At 42.9% G+C, this 14,161-nt stretch overlaps 6 protein-coding genes and 1 non-coding gene across 14 annotated transcripts in view; 2 read left to right on the top strand and 5 right to left on the bottom strand.

Moving 5' to 3' along the window:
* Positions 1-480, bottom strand: part of LOC104802363 — a 2,165-nt gene extending 1,685 nt beyond the window's left edge. The window contains exon 1 of one of the 2 annotated variants that reach the window (XM_019201192.1): positions 20-480. In XM_019201192.1, coding sequence (XP_019056737.1) covers positions 20-461 — 442 coding nt within the window. In that variant the 5' untranslated portion in view covers positions 462-480. The other variant, XM_010525934.2, reaches the window with a different exon arrangement.
* The window catches only part of LOC104802365 (cytochrome b-c1 complex subunit Rieske-4, mitochondrial-like), a 5,002-nt gene extending 2,657 nt beyond the window's left edge, over positions 1-2,345 (bottom strand). The window contains exon 1 of the mRNA XM_010525936.1: positions 2,059-2,345. Coding sequence (XP_010524238.1) covers positions 2,059-2,233 — 175 coding nt within the window. The 5' untranslated portion in view covers positions 2,234-2,345. The remainder of the gene's footprint in view (positions 1-2,058) is intronic.
* A 122-nt stretch (positions 2,346-2,467) lies between these two features.
* LOC104802366 (N-alpha-acetyltransferase MAK3) lies at positions 2,468-4,048 on the top strand. Its single transcript, XM_010525937.2, has 4 exons — positions 2,468-2,683; positions 2,768-2,888; positions 3,064-3,119; positions 3,528-4,048. Exons 1-4 carry the CDS (start codon positions 2,516-2,518, stop codon positions 3,750-3,752), a joined length of 570 nt encoding a protein of 189 aa, XP_010524239.1. The 5' UTR covers positions 2,468-2,515; the 3' UTR covers positions 3,753-4,048.
* Positions 4,049-6,804: 2,756 nt separating this feature from the next.
* Positions 6,805-9,163, bottom strand: LOC104802367 (exocyst complex component EXO70B1-like). The gene has a single exon (XM_010525939.1). The coding sequence runs from the start codon at positions 8,985-8,987 to the stop codon at positions 6,972-6,974; it is 2,016 nt and encodes a 671-aa protein (XP_010524241.1). The 5' UTR covers positions 8,988-9,163; the 3' UTR covers positions 6,805-6,971.
* A 410-nt stretch (positions 9,164-9,573) lies between these two features.
* On the bottom strand, positions 9,574-9,645 carry TRNAQ-UUG. The gene has a single exon. It is a non-coding gene; the product is annotated as a tRNA-Gln (tRNA).
* An 831-nt stretch (positions 9,646-10,476) lies between these two features.
* LOC104803074 (zinc finger protein KNUCKLES-like) lies at positions 10,477-11,106 on the top strand. Its single transcript, XM_010526950.1, has one exon. It carries the CDS (start codon positions 10,477-10,479, stop codon positions 11,104-11,106), a length of 630 nt encoding a protein of 209 aa, XP_010525252.1.
* Positions 11,107-13,148: 2,042 nt separating this feature from the next.
* The window catches only part of LOC104802368, a 3,244-nt gene continuing 2,231 nt past the window's right edge, over positions 13,149-14,161 (bottom strand). For 6 of the 7 annotated variants that reach the window (XM_010525942.1, XM_010525944.1, XM_010525940.1 and 3 more), the window contains 4 exons: positions 13,993-14,082; positions 13,742-13,896; positions 13,570-13,671; positions 13,149-13,416 (listed from right to left, as the gene is read on the bottom strand). In XM_010525942.1, coding sequence (XP_010524244.1) covers positions 13,317-13,416; positions 13,570-13,671; positions 13,742-13,896; positions 13,993-14,082 — 447 coding nt within the window. In that variant the 3' untranslated portion in view covers positions 13,149-13,316. Of the gene's footprint in view, positions 13,490-13,569; positions 13,672-13,741; positions 13,897-13,992; positions 14,083-14,161 lie in introns of all 7 variants that reach the window. The other variant, XM_010525945.2, reaches the window with a different exon arrangement.

Raw genomic sequence — 14,161 nt, forward strand, 5'->3', positions numbered from 1 at the left:
TCTGAAAGAGCTTTGTTATGTATTCTCCCATTACATGAATCTGGAAAACCAGCAGCTGTTGGATCCTTTGGGACTTTGTTTCGATCGGTCGGCAAGTCCTCGATCGACATGTTCTGGTCGTGATTAGCCTGTACGCGGTCGACGAACGCGATCGGCATCACCTTGAGGTGTGAACTGCCTTTTCCGATGAATCGCTCATGTTGCTGCGCATCGCCTTCCTCTTTCGGCTGCAGATTCACCTCTCGAACCTCCAGAAGGTTCTTCGGTGCTTGATCGCAATCGATCTGCGGCTCTGGATCGCGATTTGTCTGCTTCTTGTCGGCTACCGTTGCTGGCGCCGGATTCAACCAGATTGTCGAATTCCGACGATCGCGATCGGCCTCCACCCACCGACACAGCTTTGACAACATTTCCTCTATTCTGTCCCACTGCGCCATTCGTTGCTCATGGATTTCTGCCATTTCCGATTGAAGACGGGCTCTGATACCAATCTGTTAAGGTTCAGCTATGAAACTCCACTTTCCAGCACCAATCGAGCCTTTATTCCTCACCGAAAACCTGAATACAACTTTGGATGATCTTGATTTATGAGAGGATCCCAACTGTTAAGGTTCAGCTATGAAACTCCACTTTCCAGCACCAATCGAGCCTTTATTCCTCACCGAAAACCTGAATACAACTTTGGATGATCTTGATTTATGAGAGGATCCCAACTCTCATTCCCCACACAAACCCTAACCCTTTTTCAAGTTTCTGCGTAAATTCTTTTCCCCCAATCTAGTCTGTATTTATAACTACTCATAGCCAAAACTACTAACTAACTAATAGTAACAACCCAAACAACCCATACTAACTATAGTCCAGATTCAATGAATCTACATAACCCATACATCTATCAATACCGCCCGCCTGAGTTTCAGCTTGTCCTCAAGCTGATGATCTGGAATTCGTTCGTTCAAATCTTCGTGGCCTAACTTTCCGAGCGTAGTATAATGGCTGTCCAAAATCTGCTTAAGCTCCACTAACCATTCCAAGTCTGCCAAAAGTTGTTTTTGATTCGGAGCTGGCTGAAACTCTTTTCCAATGGCCTGCTTCCGCAATTTCTGATATGTCTTGCTTGCCCAATCTGACTGCTTGTTCAATCCAAACTGCAGAAATATCCCTTTCTCTGACCGAAACACAACCCCACTAAGGATTGCATCATCACATGTCTTCCTCCTCAGCTCTATACGAGTGCCACAGCGATCATATAATAAGAGTCTAAAAATTTCCCAATCACGGCACTTCCCAATTTTTTTCTGGCCATTGAACAACATCAGAGCTTCCCCACCCAAATCTGTAGAATCTAGGTAAAACATCTCCTTGTCACTACAACCACCAAATCCAAAGTACCTTTCAGTTTTGACATCCCATTCCAGAATGAAGCTGTCATCGAACACTGGAATTGTCTTCTTCATGTGCGAATCAGTCTTCCCGATGAATCGATCTGAAAGAGCTTTGTTATGTATTCTCCCATCACATGAATCTGGCAGCTGTTGGATCCTTTGGGACTTTGTTTCGATTCTCTCGTACTAATTCCAAGCACACAGCTGATCATACAAAGATAGTTTAACCCCCTTTTGCAAATTGAATGAAACGCAAAGAGATATTCTGCAGAGCTGAGTAGAGAAGCCAGAGAGAGACAGAACCGTAAACTCTACTGTAGAACACCAAAGGATCATACATCTTAAAGAACCATAACCGGACTTTCGTGTCATCAACTTCAGACTTTTTTATTCGCCCAGAAAAAAAGGTAGAAGCTCACTTTGAGGGTTTTTTTTTTTCAATTCCCCAGAAGAAAAACAGAGGCTCTAAACTGCTCGATGGTATTTCATATCTTCCCTGAATATATGACAAGGCTATATCTCGAATAACAGAAAGAGAATCAGAAGAACATGAAAAAAAAAAAAGGTGAAAAACTTAAGACAAATGAGACGCTATAGCCTTGTCAAGCACAAACAAACACCAGTCCAGAGAAATCCCATTTCCGAACAGAGAAAGATGAAACGAGAACGCTACCTCTGGCGGGAAGGTGGAAGAGGAAGGAGGCGGAGAAACCGCAAGAGGATCTCACACCATCGGAAGCACCTTCACCAATCAGATTTCTGGAGACAATCAGAGAAGAGGCGTTGTGAGTCCTCCACATCGACGACGAAGCTATTGAAGATAGCCTCCTCGCTGCTGCCCTCAGCATCCCGAGATCCTTATCCTTTTCGTCTGAAATATCAGAATTCTCTCGTCCGATCAGACCTTCGCTGAATTCTTCTGCGAACTCGATGGAAAGAATCGATTTTCACCCCCGAGTCGGCAAAAATAGCCGGAAAACGGAATGGTTGTCGATCGTGCCACGTCATATGCTGGCCCTCTAATAAGACCCAATGGGCCTATTTTGAAGCCCATTCAAGGGGCCTGAATAGTAAGAGAGAGAGGCGAAGGTGATGGACGCGGGCGCTCGACGGGTGTGTTGCGGAGGAGAATGGAAGACGGAGGGGAATTCGATGCCGCAGAGATGGAATACACAAGTTACGCCGGAGAGCATCACCTGCCGTTGATTATGTCCCTCGTCGATCAAGAACTCAGTGAACCTTATTCTATCTTCACCTACCGTTACTTCGTCTATCTTTGGCCCCAGCTGTGCTTCCTCGTAAGTTTTTTTTTTTTTTTTTTTTTTTTTTTCAAGATGTCTGGCTTGGTTTCTGAATTAATCTGTGATTTCTTGTCCGGTAAGGCGTTTCACAAAGGTAGATGCGTGGGAACCGTTGTGTGTAAGATGGGAGAGCACCGGCACACTTTCAGAGGTTACATCGCCATGTTGGTTGTCATTAAGCCATATCGTGGCCAAGGCATTGGTAAATAAATCTAATTGATTGCAGGAGTAGTCAAGATCCATCTTTTTTGTCGTCTTTATGCGCCTCTAATTTGTTGGCATGCTACTTATGTTTGGATCTTCTTCTTCAGTTGCTCGTTACTTGTAATGGCTCACTTTATCTGGTATCTCAAAGCTCCATCCTCTGTGCTTTGCAGCGACAGAGCTGGTTACGAGATCTATAAAAGCTATGATGGAATCAGGCTGTGAAGAGGTATGTTCATCTTTCATTTGTCATCTCTCTGTTATTTACAATGTAAAGAATTGGGTATGGTAGAAAGATATTTCGACCCACCCAATGCAACTGTAGATATTAAAGGATTGTAAACCCTCTTTCTGCAAAAGGCCAGACTTCTATTGCATGATCAACCACTTCGATTTTGCTTTAAGGTGTGCTAGAATGTTAGAGCAGAAGCTATTGTAGGTGCATCTAGTTGTTGCTTGTTTAGCTGCATTTTACAACATTCTCTATTTGATGGTTTTAGCCACGGGATTTCATCTTAGAGCACTGAGTAGGGATGAAAAGTCCTCAAATATTATGGATCCTTTAAAAAAAAGGATTGTTATACATGGATCCTAAAAAAGAAAGAATCTGACAGTACATTATATGTTGGGGTTGAAGGTGACTCTGGAGGCGGAAGTTACAAACAAAGGAGCGCTGGCACTGTATGGGAGGCTGGGGTTCATAAGAGCGAAACGGCTATACCACTACTATTTGAATGGCATGGATGCCTTTAGGCTGAAGCTTTTGTTTCCTCGGCAGATGTTGCCACCTTTTCAACCTCACATGGCTTCTCAAGATCACATCCATCCGAAGCAAGATCATGAAAATGCAATCCAAGACTAATATGCTCTATGAGAGCCCTTGTGCTGATACCCGTCTTCAAAGCTGTTCTTACATTGCATTTTCGCCTGCACTATATTGTTGTCTTTCGTGGGTAAAGCCGTGAGAAAAGAAAGTTTACAGCTTGTGCGATGCGGATGCTTTTTTTGGTCTGAGAAAAAACGATCATAAGGTAGAATTTGCGTATGTGCAAACGATCATGAATTGAGGTGCTGGTGTAACATCTCTGCCTATCTCTTCTCGTCGTAACATTTACTGTTGTTTCCGATGTTTCATCTTCCTCCATTGCACAGACTTCATCACCGTCCACAGTATCAATGACCATTACACCTCTGTTCCCCTCCTAAAACTTGCCCATGTTGTATGGTCCTAATCCAGTTTCAGCCAATGGCTCTCTTTGGCACGAAGATTACCGATCTCAGAGGTTCCACTTGACTCTTCTGTGGACTCTTGACCGTATTGATAAAGTCTCTGTAGGCTTTCCGGTTGGATTCTTCATTATCTCACATGTTTTCCAGTTTTTCCCTAATTTTTACTTTTCCCTTTATAAAAAGGGCAAAACCCCTAAATAAACCTCCAACTTGCAAAAATATGTACAAATAAACCTCGAACTTGAAAAACTATCATTCAATCTCCGAACTTGTAACTTGTCACTGAATAAAACATCGAACTTGCAAATTATTGCTCTACTAAACCATTGACCGATTTAACCACAATTTTAGGCGATCGGAAATCCACATATTAACGGATTGTTGATGTCACCTTATACACGTTATCAATTTTAATTTAAAAAATGACACCAGCAATCCGTCAATACGTGGATTTTCGATCGTCTGAAATTGTGGTCAAACCGGTCAAAGGTTTATTAGAGCAATGATTTGCAAGTTCGAGGTTTTATTCAGTAACAAGTTACAAGTTCGTGGATTGAATGACAGTTTTTCAAGTTCAAGGTTTATTTGTACATATTTTTGCAAGTTGGAGGTTTTTTTAGGGGTTTTACCCTAAAAGATTAGTAACATATTTTTTTGCATCACTATTTACTAGTTTGAAGAAGATACTTGCACGACGTAACTCTTTTCACGACACGACCTGAATTTTCATAAACTTTCCACGGGAACTATAGGTCACGTAACGAACGGCAGACGAGGAGGTCTTTTTCATGTTTTGTAGGTCTTCAATATGACCTACCAATATTTTTAATCTATTTACCATCATTTTTAATCTATTTGACTTGGCGGAAATTATTAAGAAATCATGTTCTATTTGTTGATTATCTTATTGGGTCAACTGATCAAATGGCACACTTACAAAGTACGAAGTGCTTCTCTGGAAATCATTATGACCGAGATTCTTGTCAGTTGCAGGAGATATACATCTCAATAATGGTGTTCAAGCTCAATCAAATCCACCAGAGGTCTTGCGAATTGAGAGATGAGATGATGATGACAACAAGATCGAGGATCCAAGATCTAGAAATGGAACTCAGGCTTACCAAGACACTTATAATATCGTTAAACTAACGTGGTTCTACAAAGATCCTCAGGAAATTACACGAGGATCCTTCTCTCTTGCACAACTCAAACATGTTGGCGACCCTTCTCTCCTGCACAACTCAAAACAGTGGAGGGTAGCATGTGTATAACAAAGTTTAGCAGGTCCTAACATTAATTAGTTAGTTTTAATCGATTTAGTGTTTAATAACAATTATTGTAGGGGAAAACACCTAGGTGAGTTGGCAAGGAGCATGGTCAACATACCGAGAGGTTAGGGGTTCGATTCCTTGCCCGCTCACCTATCGTCTGTCAGTTACGGCTGATTTACCTCCCATGCGTGTGTTGCAGGCTCGTGCGTGTGGGCTTGGGTTTACTCGGTCAGCGCGCCCGAAGGGTAGCAGCCGTGGTTCCCAATGTATAAAAAAAACAATTATTGTAATAAATTATCAATAGGATATGTAACACATGATAAAATATCATCATTCACGACAAGTCATGTATGTTATCCTTCTCTCTTTACCCGGAAAAGATATCAAAATGAGCGACTTTTTCCAATTTCGCATACCTTATTTATTTTATCTAATACACAGGTGCAGGTTATTAAGCAGGTGCTCTGATCTCTCCACATGTTATACTTGTCTATTGCACGTTATGATCTCGTTCGTAACCACTGTCGGTTTTTTTTGCAGCATACATGTTGATAAGTTCATGTCGTGCAATTGTTCACTGTTTGCAGGTTTCAAACCAGGACATGCGTTGAACATGATCTCGTACCCGTGGAATCGGGTATCCGAACCCGAAAACCCGTGAGATAATTATCGGGTAGCCGAGAGTATCCAAACCCGAATATTTGTAATTATTTTCAATCAATTTCTAAAAATATATTTATATATACATACTCAAAATCATTCAAAATAAATTTAAATTGTATTTATATCTAAAATAAATTTATTTTAAAAAAATACATCACAAATATATCCAATAATATCTATATAATCATTAATATTAAATAAAATAACTCAAAATCTAATAAAAAAATCTAAATTTTAAAACATAATTTTTTATTATCCGAGTACCCGAGGGTACCCGTGAGATAATAACTATTACTCGAACCCGAACTCGAAAACTTGGGTATTCCAATATTAATACCCGATCTCATATCTCGTTCGATCGGATACCCGAATTTTCGGGTATCCGACCCCCGGATCGGGTCGGGTACTCGAAATCCGGGTATTTTTGTCCACCCCTAACTCTTAAGAACTATCTAAGACATGTGATACTAATTACTACCGCCGCAGTTTGTCTCCGCATATGAGTAGTATTTTTAATTAAAGAGAAAAACACTTACATGCGATATTAATTAGAATATAGTAATTTTTTTTGTATTTTTGTTAAGTTTTTATGATATTTTTTTTCTTCCCTTTTTCATGTTTCAGTCTCATTTCCCTTGAAAGATGTTTTTGTCAATTTTGTTGTATTAACAAGAATATACATGTTATTTTATAATTAAAAAAGTATACAATGTAAAAGATTTTTTTTTTGGCACACGCAAATTTCCTCAACTTTGAAATCAACGGAACTTCAAGACTTTTGTGAAAGTGTGTGTATAATACGTTTAAAACCCAAAGAATAAAAGTACCAAAAGTACATGGAAGGAAACAAAGAAGCAGCAATTAGATTTTTTCTTTAAAAAAAAGAAAGAAAGAAACTTTGTGTCCATACAATTAGCCTACGTTCTTCTCCTGCTGGAGACAGTTGAAGAGGAGACATTGCCATCAAAGAGGTCATCGATGAGATCCTCAATGTCTTCAGGTTGGAATTTGATGTACTTCTCTGTCTGCCTTCCAGGATCCAAGAACTGAGAGAATCTGGCCAAGAAGGACCTGTAGGCAGGAATGATGACGGCAGAGATGGAGACCCTGAGCTCACTCTGAAGTTGCTCGTCATTGACCACCCATGAACTCTGCATCCTGTGAATCTCGTCGAACATTGCGTTGAAGCTCTTGAACCTCTCTTTCAGATTCGGCTTCACTATCTTCCCATTGTTCATGAGACCCTCGTGGCCCAGACACCCCAACAGCTTCCCCCATGTCTCCCTCTGGTAGTTCTTGTGGTAGTTCCTCAGTTCCGATGATCTCCGCCTGCACCACGTGTCCCCCATCACCCCATGTATCTCTGGTGACCCTCTTATCTTCTGCACTATGTACCTCCCATTATTCATCATGAATATGCTGCTCAACGACACGTCCCTGTATAGCTTCGACTTCCCTTCCAAATTCCCGTCCAACAAGTCCATTATCCTCATCAGCTGGCTCGAGAATGGCGAGCCATCATCATGATCTGTGTCCCCCGCCTTGTTGTTTCTGCATGCGTTTGTTGAGTCCGAACGCTCGATCTTGGAATGCTCCCTGAAAACCTGTTCCAGAGTGTCTTTGTACTCGCACGAGTATTTGAGGTAATTCATGGTGTATCTGGTCAAGGGATGAACAGCTCCTCCAGGAACTGGGGTTTTGCTGGAATCAGACTTGATGGAGTGCTCGAGATCTGAGAATATGGAGATGGCGGTTTCCCCAAGGCGAGAACGAGCGCTGTTGGCCTCATTTCTGAGCTCGTTCCTGAACTCTGGAGGGAACAAGCTCTCCATGGCAGGGAAATGATCCCTGAGGGTCTCGTATATATCCAAAATCTTGAATAATTTCTCGGTGGAACGCTTCGTCATTGCGACCGCCTGAGCGAAACCCAAGAACTGGATGGCCAAACTGTGTGTGATGATGCAGAAAAGGCTGCCATTGTCCTCCGGGAAAATGTTGTCGGAGAGGTTGTGCTCTCCCGGGAAAAACAGGGAGGAGCAGTCCTTGAAAGTCTTGTTCCATATGGGAATCTCTCTCTCTAGCGTCTCCCAACTCATCTTCTGCACCTCGTCTACGCTTACTTTCTCAAATTCTCCATCTTTTAGAGTCTGCATCAATATGTTCCTCCTCGCCACCAAAAACACCTCTCTACATTCGGATCCGTAGCCTCCTCTAATCATATGATCCACCATGTTCCTGAGCACCGACACGATTTCATCAGGGTAACCTGGATAATCCATGCCCACCTCCTCGGGAGTAACTTTATCGTCTCCTTCAGATGCGGCCTCCACGTTTTGATGATGGTCTTGCTCCGCCTTCTGAGGACTGTTGTTGTCTTCTTCGAGAAGGAGGCGGAACTCATCTTCCAAGAAGGCCATGGCCCGCTGCTGGATGGAGCCAGCGTGGTTAATCAAAGGGCCATGATGATCCAAGCACGATTTGATCTCCATCAACGACCGCATCAGCTTCGACACTCGATCAGAGCCTTCCATCAACGCTGATACCTCCGACGAATCTTCGCACCACCTCATCTTACCCTCTCCCGAATGGTATCTGCTTAGTTTTTCCTCGAATATATCCAAATAATTTCCTACAATCTTAGGGATCTGAAGATAATCATCCCTAGCGCCTTCACGGCATTCGTTCTGCAAGGTGGAGAGAAAGAGATCGAATTCTTCGGACAAGGATTCGAGGGTGAAATGAATATTTTCGACTTCTAATTCCCCCACGGTAATCTCTTCTTCCTTTACGACATCGTCGCCCTCCCTGATCGCATTTTCTGTTTCTTCCTCAACCATTTCTTGATTATCTGCCGCTGATCCGACGCTGTTTCCGGACTGCAAGGCGTCGCCTCTCTCATCGGGACTCGCCTGATCTTTTCCATTATTCTCCATTGTTGTCTTCTCAATGCTCAAACTGATTTTGAGTTGTGTCGAGGAGCCAAAGATCCATCCATCGTCTCATGTATTTTCTGGTTCGTTTAGGATCGTTGTTTTGTGGTTTAGGGGGGGAGAGAGAGAGGGAATTGGAACGGCCTGCAAGGGGTGCAGAGACGAAGCAGGAGGCCTTATTTTTGGGATGATTGACCTTTGACTTTTTCACGCAGCAACGAGGACGTGTGGGTATGTGCGTATGGGCATATGCTAATTTAAAAAAAAAATTAAAAAAATGCCTTTTTAAGAATATTTGGATTGTCCCAGTCCAGAAAATATGATGGTATCCTTCTATATGAATATATAATACACATTCATTTATTTTTTAATTGAACAGCGTATTATACGATTTTATTGCATTTACATGCAAATAGACTTGAACGTGGAAGAAATGCGAGTGACGTGCGCGCACACTGCTACCCCTGGCCTCACTCAACTCGTCCACCTTTCATCATGCATCCAACTCTAATTCGTGTTTTTATCGAATCTTTTATATATAAATGCGCTTTTGGCTAATACATTAGCGTAATGTTTCTAAAATCTAAAAAGGTCCCACCGGGAGTCGAACCCAGGTCGCTGGATTCAAAGTCCAGAGTGCTAACCACTACACCATGGAACCCTTTTCCGTTATTAAGCTAAAATAATTAAAATTGAAATTATGCTGGCAGTAGGCCCATTATTTTCAGAGGAGAACTAGCAGACCAAACAAACTCTAAACCCTAATTGGACTTGATCAATTTGTATGGGCCTTTCTATTAAACAATAACGAAAAATTGAGACTCGAAAATCCATATTTTTCGGGTGGATTTAGATCGGGTTTAAATTGTGGAGTATATGGAATCCAATGACTAATTAACACGCACTAATGCTTTAATCTCTCTCATGTGACAGAAAATTTGGTTTAATCCATACTAATGTAGTGATAAGAAAAGATGAAGAACGTAATCGATGGCTTGATGGGACTCAGGACCCTTTACTTTCATTCTCCTGATGCATCAACAATTTTGGCTTACTATTAATATTTGTGTCCCAGTTGTCAAATGAGAAGAGTAAATGGAAAAGGCATGTCAAACGAGAACCTGCCTAGAACTCACATCAACAAGGCGGATCCCTCCATTTGCATTTCGGCTCTTTTTTGTCATCAATCATCGGACGAAATCCCCATCCCGTCATCTATATGCTCCACAACACCCTACATAGCGAAAGGGCATTTTCGGGATGGACGCAACGAGAGATATTCTCTGCAACCTGCAACCATCCCCACGCAAACAAACAAACAAAGACACCTTAAACCCCTACATAAACCCCCTCCCCGTCTAACAGCTTTTTATTCTCTCTCTCTCTCTCTCTCTCTCTCTCTCTCTCTTCTGCTATATATATATATATATCCATCCTCCGCCATTACAACGTCCACTCGTCAAGCTTCTCATTTCTTCTTGGAGGATCATCCATGGCGGACCCTCCGTCTCTCCACGACTTCCTTCCTCGCCACCTTAGCTCCGGCTCCAACCCACGAATCACGGCGTCAAACAAGAGGCACTCGACGTCTTCCTCCGCCATCGCCGGCAGAACGGGACTGTCGCCCCCGTGCCCGAGTCACCACAGAATATTCTCGTGTCAGTACTGTCCTCGCAAGTTCTACTCATCTCAAGCTCTCGGCGGTCATCAAAACGCTCACAAACGTGAACGCGCCGCCGCTCGCCGAAACCTCGGCAACGGTACTTTCCCTGTCCCATCCGCCCAGATCCCCATCTTCCACCGCCGCAACGGCATCCACAACTCGAACGAAGGCTACAAACCCAGCTTGGTTCACCCAGTTCCGTATTTTTACCATAACCCTCAAGCTTTCTTGGAGATGGGCTCTAGCTCAGCAGCCATGCTGGAAAATAGTGGTTCCGCGTTTCAGGGGCCATGGGAGGAGCTGGGTCAGCAATCGACGGGAGGTCAGCACTACGTGGAATCCCAATCTCGGATGGAAGGATCGGGTCGTCCTTACGGGTATGGGTACGGATACGCGTTGTCGTCGCTTGATGATAGTATGGGAGAAGACGATTCTCTGGATCTCTCTCTTCGTTTGTGAATAAAACGCTAGTTTATGGCCTTGTCTTTTAAAAGCTCTCCTTGACCGAAAAGAAAGAAGACGGAGGAGTATTATACTTTATCGTGAAACGAACTTTGGGGTTGAGATTAGGGTTTGGATTGTGATCCAAGGAAGAGAGATGCTTGATATGGTAATATTTTTATTGCATAGCATGCACTCGACAAGGGTGAATTCGGAATGATATGCAGTTGGGATGTGAAGTACAAGTCGTGGGTGGAAGGAATCAATGTGGTAAATAAACAGCAGAATGAATTGCTCAAATTTTAATTGGATCTCGTTTTTGTTATGTAAAGAGATTAGGATGAGAGTGGACTCAAGTGTCTAAAATGCTTTAGTATATCTACTACTACTACTCTCTCTCCCCTTTTATGTTGTGAGTTGCAAACTTGCAAACTCCTTTTGTCTTTTGCCCATCAGTAATGGTGGGCGTTGATGATATTGCACATACGGAAAATATTAGAAGAAGGGGGGAGTGGAGCCACGCAATGCATCTCTCTCTTTTCTCTCTCCACCTCAATCTTCACTCGCATGTGTAAACCTTGGTTTCCCTCCTAATTCTTTCCATTCCATCACAACTTCATGCCTATTTACCCCACACTTTCTCCCAACAATTCCCCTCATATGGTTATATCAATGCACCTTAGCTCCTCTGCTTCCCTCATTACGTTTTCTATCATTGATCTCAGTAAAGGAATCTTCATATGTTCATTGCAATCCACACCACCAAACACTTCGGCAGGCTAACATTATGGTACTCAAGAAAGGACCTCCTGTACAACGGCAACAGATGTGATTAGATTTACAGAAAACTTAATGCAGATTGCTAAACATATCTTAATTCAAGGACCTCACCAATACTCCGCAACAGAGTGTTAGGTATGTACTTCATAACCGTGCCTTAAAATTATCACCGAAAACAAACTTGAACAATTCCCTAATTGACAAGGTCTTTTCATTTCGTGACATGATTATAAAGTTCAAGCAAGGGAACTTCCAAATGATGTAGCTGCAGATATAACAATCCTCTCCAACTCCGAGAAATCAGTTTACACCACCTTCCTGACAGTGATTTTCTCTAAAGAGACAACCTGGGCTAGCTAGAATCAAGACAAGATCAACTCTGTAACACCAAGAAGATTCACCAACAGGACAGACGTATTGAATCTCATATTTGACAGCTCCTTCAACCATCCTGACCACATCTTAATCAGACAATACTTGTCAGATGATCAAATAATCTGGAAAACATTCACTCTCAAACAATAATCTAAGCAGTTAAGAAAAAACTCCGAATCCAATACGATTGCTGGCTGGTAGGGGTGCAAACACCAGATATCAGCCATCCTCCAGAGACAAGAAAAAGCGAACATGGACTTTCAATCCCATAGAATTAGACTCTGGACAAAAGAAACACGTTTTGAGATACCTACTTTCCCAGCTTCTGGTACTGCTTTAGTAACCCCAGTCCAATGCCACCGATACCTACAGCAATCACGATGATTAGCCTCCTTTTGAAGACAAATTCCTCAACCCACCAAAGCAGAGGAAACTCGCCAGGCAACAGCGAGCCTGGACGAGAGAACCACCGAGACGAATCGACGTCCGATCTGATCGAATCCCTAGCCGCCTACACGTAATCCTTCAGGCTCTTCGCGAATTGCTCCTCATCCTCCACGGGAGGACTGGGGGACTCTCTCCGCCGGAAAACGCTGGAGATAGATGTCCGGTGGACGCTGAGGAAAGAGAGGAGAAGAGGTGGAAGAGCTTCTTCCATGGAGTTTCCAAAAGAGGATGGGTTTTTTTGCTTGTTTTTCTTCTGCTTCGATATGAGTAACGGCTCCTCTCTGGCCCTCGCCTCGCACACACAATGAGTCATCATAGGTGGCATTGCACGTGCCACTCCCATTCTTAACAATCGGACCGCGTGACGTTTGAACAAGCGTTCTTATATATTAACTAAACGTTCCCTTGGCTTTGCATACATGAAAGGAAGGAGGATAAGTGTTGGGAAACACACAAGATTATGTATTAACTTTGTCAAATGCTTAAGCAATAAAAGGTTGGTGTTTTTGGTTCGAGCGATTAGTTACTGTGTCATGAATCATGACGTGTGATTGTGTAAGAGAAGAAAGCAGAGAATAACAATACAAACAGGAAGAAGAAGCAAAGGAATTGGTGTGTGGTGTTGTTCAGCTTTCTTCAACTGGGTCTCCTACGCCCGGCAGTTGGAATTCATCAGGTCTGAGCGACAACTGAAAGTCCGGGAGCTCAGGCAAAAACTGCAGAGCCCTGTGGTTTATCATGAGGAAGTCCTTAATTTAGGGGTGTGTGTGTGTGTGTGTATACACATCCGCATGGAGTACTGCATATTTACATTTATACGCATATTCAACACTCTGACTAGTTGGATATATTGGGTAAAAGTGGAACTGGGTTGCTTACTTGTCTTGTTCCAACAAGTAGCCGTACATCTGAGACTTTCTGGAAGCAACCTCTGGAATTTTCTGGTGCAAATGCTTCATCACGCCCCATAGGGGAGGAGCCCTGGTCCCACACGAATTTGTAGTGAGAATATATAAACATGTCATTTCTTTGGTGGGGAAAACAGTCAGACCTTGTAACAGGAGGTGCCAAGCAGAAGCTAAGACATTCCTTCTTGCTCTCCGCTAAGATCTCTGAAGCTGCCAGAAAGCAACAGACGGCGCTCACATGGCAAGCCGGCTCATTTCCCTTGTCTGTTACCAACCCATTATAGTAATATGCTGCGGCCTGTGGCACAAGGTGTACCACAATGGGGATTGATTAAGCTCCGGTGAAATGAGGTAATGTACTAAGGTTGACCACATGACCTTCTATATTTATTACCTTAGCTTCAAGAAATTTCCAATAGATGAAGCGAATGAGCTTCTTCGGACATCCATGGCTGACTTCGCAGTCAGACAAGCATTGATATGCCTGCAAGTTCAAGAAAACCATGGATCATGAGAACACCTATATATATTTTGTGGGGGTGGGGGGGTAGGGGGGGGGGGGG

This window comes from Tarenaya hassleriana, unplaced genomic scaffold (genome assembly GCF_000463585.1).
Source record: "Tarenaya hassleriana unplaced genomic scaffold, ASM46358v1 Cleome8, whole genome shotgun sequence".
In the NCBI taxonomy this organism is placed as follows: Eukaryota; Viridiplantae; Streptophyta; class Magnoliopsida; order Brassicales; family Cleomaceae; genus Tarenaya; species Tarenaya hassleriana.